The sequence below is a fragment of the Chlamydotis macqueenii genome, chromosome 8 (assembly GCF_036417535.1).
Source record: "Chlamydotis macqueenii isolate bChlMac1 chromosome 8, bChlMac1.mat, whole genome shotgun sequence".
In the NCBI taxonomy this organism is placed as follows: Eukaryota; Metazoa; Chordata; class Aves; order Otidiformes; family Otididae; genus Chlamydotis; species Chlamydotis macqueenii.
Window position 1 is genome coordinate 2,377,068 of NC_141563.1, and position 1,739 is coordinate 2,378,806.

At 44.9% G+C, this 1,739-nt stretch overlaps 1 protein-coding gene across 1 annotated transcript; it reads right to left on the reverse strand.

Moving 5' to 3' along the window:
* On the reverse strand, positions 1–984 carry LOC147599833 (olfactory receptor 6E1-like). Its single transcript, XM_086753832.1, has one exon. It carries the CDS (start codon positions 982–984, stop codon positions 1–3), a length of 984 nt encoding a protein of 327 aa, XP_086609958.1.
* Positions 985–1,739: the final 755 nt, after the last annotated feature.

The following is a 1,739-nucleotide window of genomic DNA, read 5'->3' on the forward strand; positions in this document are numbered from 1 at the left end:
TCAGGGGAAAAGCTGTGGTGTAGCACAGGCAATGGCTTCCTTCAGGGCCAGTCTCACAGCCTTGTTTCTAAGACTGTAGATGAACGGGTTTAAGAATGGATACAAGACAGTGTTCAGCAAAGCTACAACTGTGTTTGTCTCCAAGGAAACATCTGTGGAAGGACGCACGTAGAAAGCAATGCAGCTCCCATATGCAATGGCCAAGGTGGTGAGATGGGAAGAACATGTTGTAAAAGCTCTCTTCCTCCCAGAGGCTGCTGGCAGGTGTAGAACAGAGAAAAGGATGCCCGAGTAAAATGCCAGAGTTAAACATAAGGAACCCAGTATGAAAAATGAAAACAAAACAGAGTCTGTTTTCCAAAGCAGGCTGGTGTCAGAGCAGGACAATTTGAATAAGGGGGAGCTGTCACAAAAGAAATGGTGGATGTTGTTTGAGCCACAGAAAGTCAGCTTGGAGAGGAGGACCAGGTGGTAACTCATGAGTGTGACACCTGTGACCCAAGCAGCAACAACCAGGTGGATGCAGAGCTGAGGCTTCATGATGGCAGCGTAACGCAAAGGCTGGCAGATGGCAACATAGCGGTCAAAGGACATGACAACAAGTAGAACGAGCTCTGTACAGCCCAGGGCAAAATAGAAATAGGATTGGGCAAAGCAGCCGCTTAGTGAGATTGCTCTCCTGCCAAAACCCAGGATCAGCAACAATTTGACACTTGTGGAGGACGTAAACCAGATTTCCAAGAAGGAGAGATTGCTGATGAAAAAGTACATGGGGGTTTGCAGGCGGGGATCCACACACACGAGGAAAATGATGGTTGTGTTCCCCATCACTGTTGTCAGGTATATGAGCAGAAGGAGCAGAGACAGAAACAGTTGCAGTCTTTGATCAAGCCCTGAGAAACCCTCCAGGATGAACTCAGTAACTGCAGTTCCGTTTTCTGGTCCCGTCCTGAATTTCAGTTCATCCTGCCGGGACAGGAACATGGCAATGAACAAGTGTGGTGCTTTCACAGTCTGGATGAAAAGTTCTGTCCCTCCTTTTCTGCTTCTTTCCCTTCCTGCTGTCTTCCTCTGTAACACAGGCAGAGACAGTCCTTCAAGCATTTTTCATTTCTTAATTTTCCTGGTTTACATTTTAGTTACGGTCCTCAGATAAGTTGTTCTTTCTACCTTTTTCAAACACTCACAAAGGATTATTTCTCCAGAACAGAGGATTTTAAAGTGGCTGTTAACTATTTCACCCCATTCCTGGGAAATTCCAAATCTACTCAGACCCCTTGCAAACATCTATCACACTTACATGCAAAATTGTTCTATTGAAAAAATTTTAAACCATCAAATCAAATCTAATGAAATACATGTAATGAAAGCTATTCCTTCCACATTTCAGTACTTGCCTTTTTGGACTTGTAATCTCGGAGAATTCTGTTGATTTCAAAGTAAGATCAAGTATCTTTTTTGGAATCCCTGGCTTTCTTCCACAACTTCCTGCTCTCTGTTTCTTCAGGAAAGGGAAAGAGGGTGGGTCAGGGACCAAGTACGTCTTGCCTTCTTCAGTATCCTAAAGAATGACTGAAATGTGTTGTGGTTCCACTCTGTCCGTCACACAGCCTCATCTGCCTGCACCGAAATGCAGCTGTTTCCAAACACTTGCTCAGTGCTCTTCCTGTGAAATGTCCTGACCTCAATGCAGAGCAAGAGAAGAGTGCCTGGAAGAGATCTGTAACCTTTCTTTTCCA

What these genes read in the sequence shown, in the direction of transcription:
- LOC147599833 (XM_086753832.1), bottom strand. Translation starts at nt 984, where the DNA reads ATGTTCCTGTCCCGGCAGGATGAACTGAAATTCAGGACGGGACCAGAA.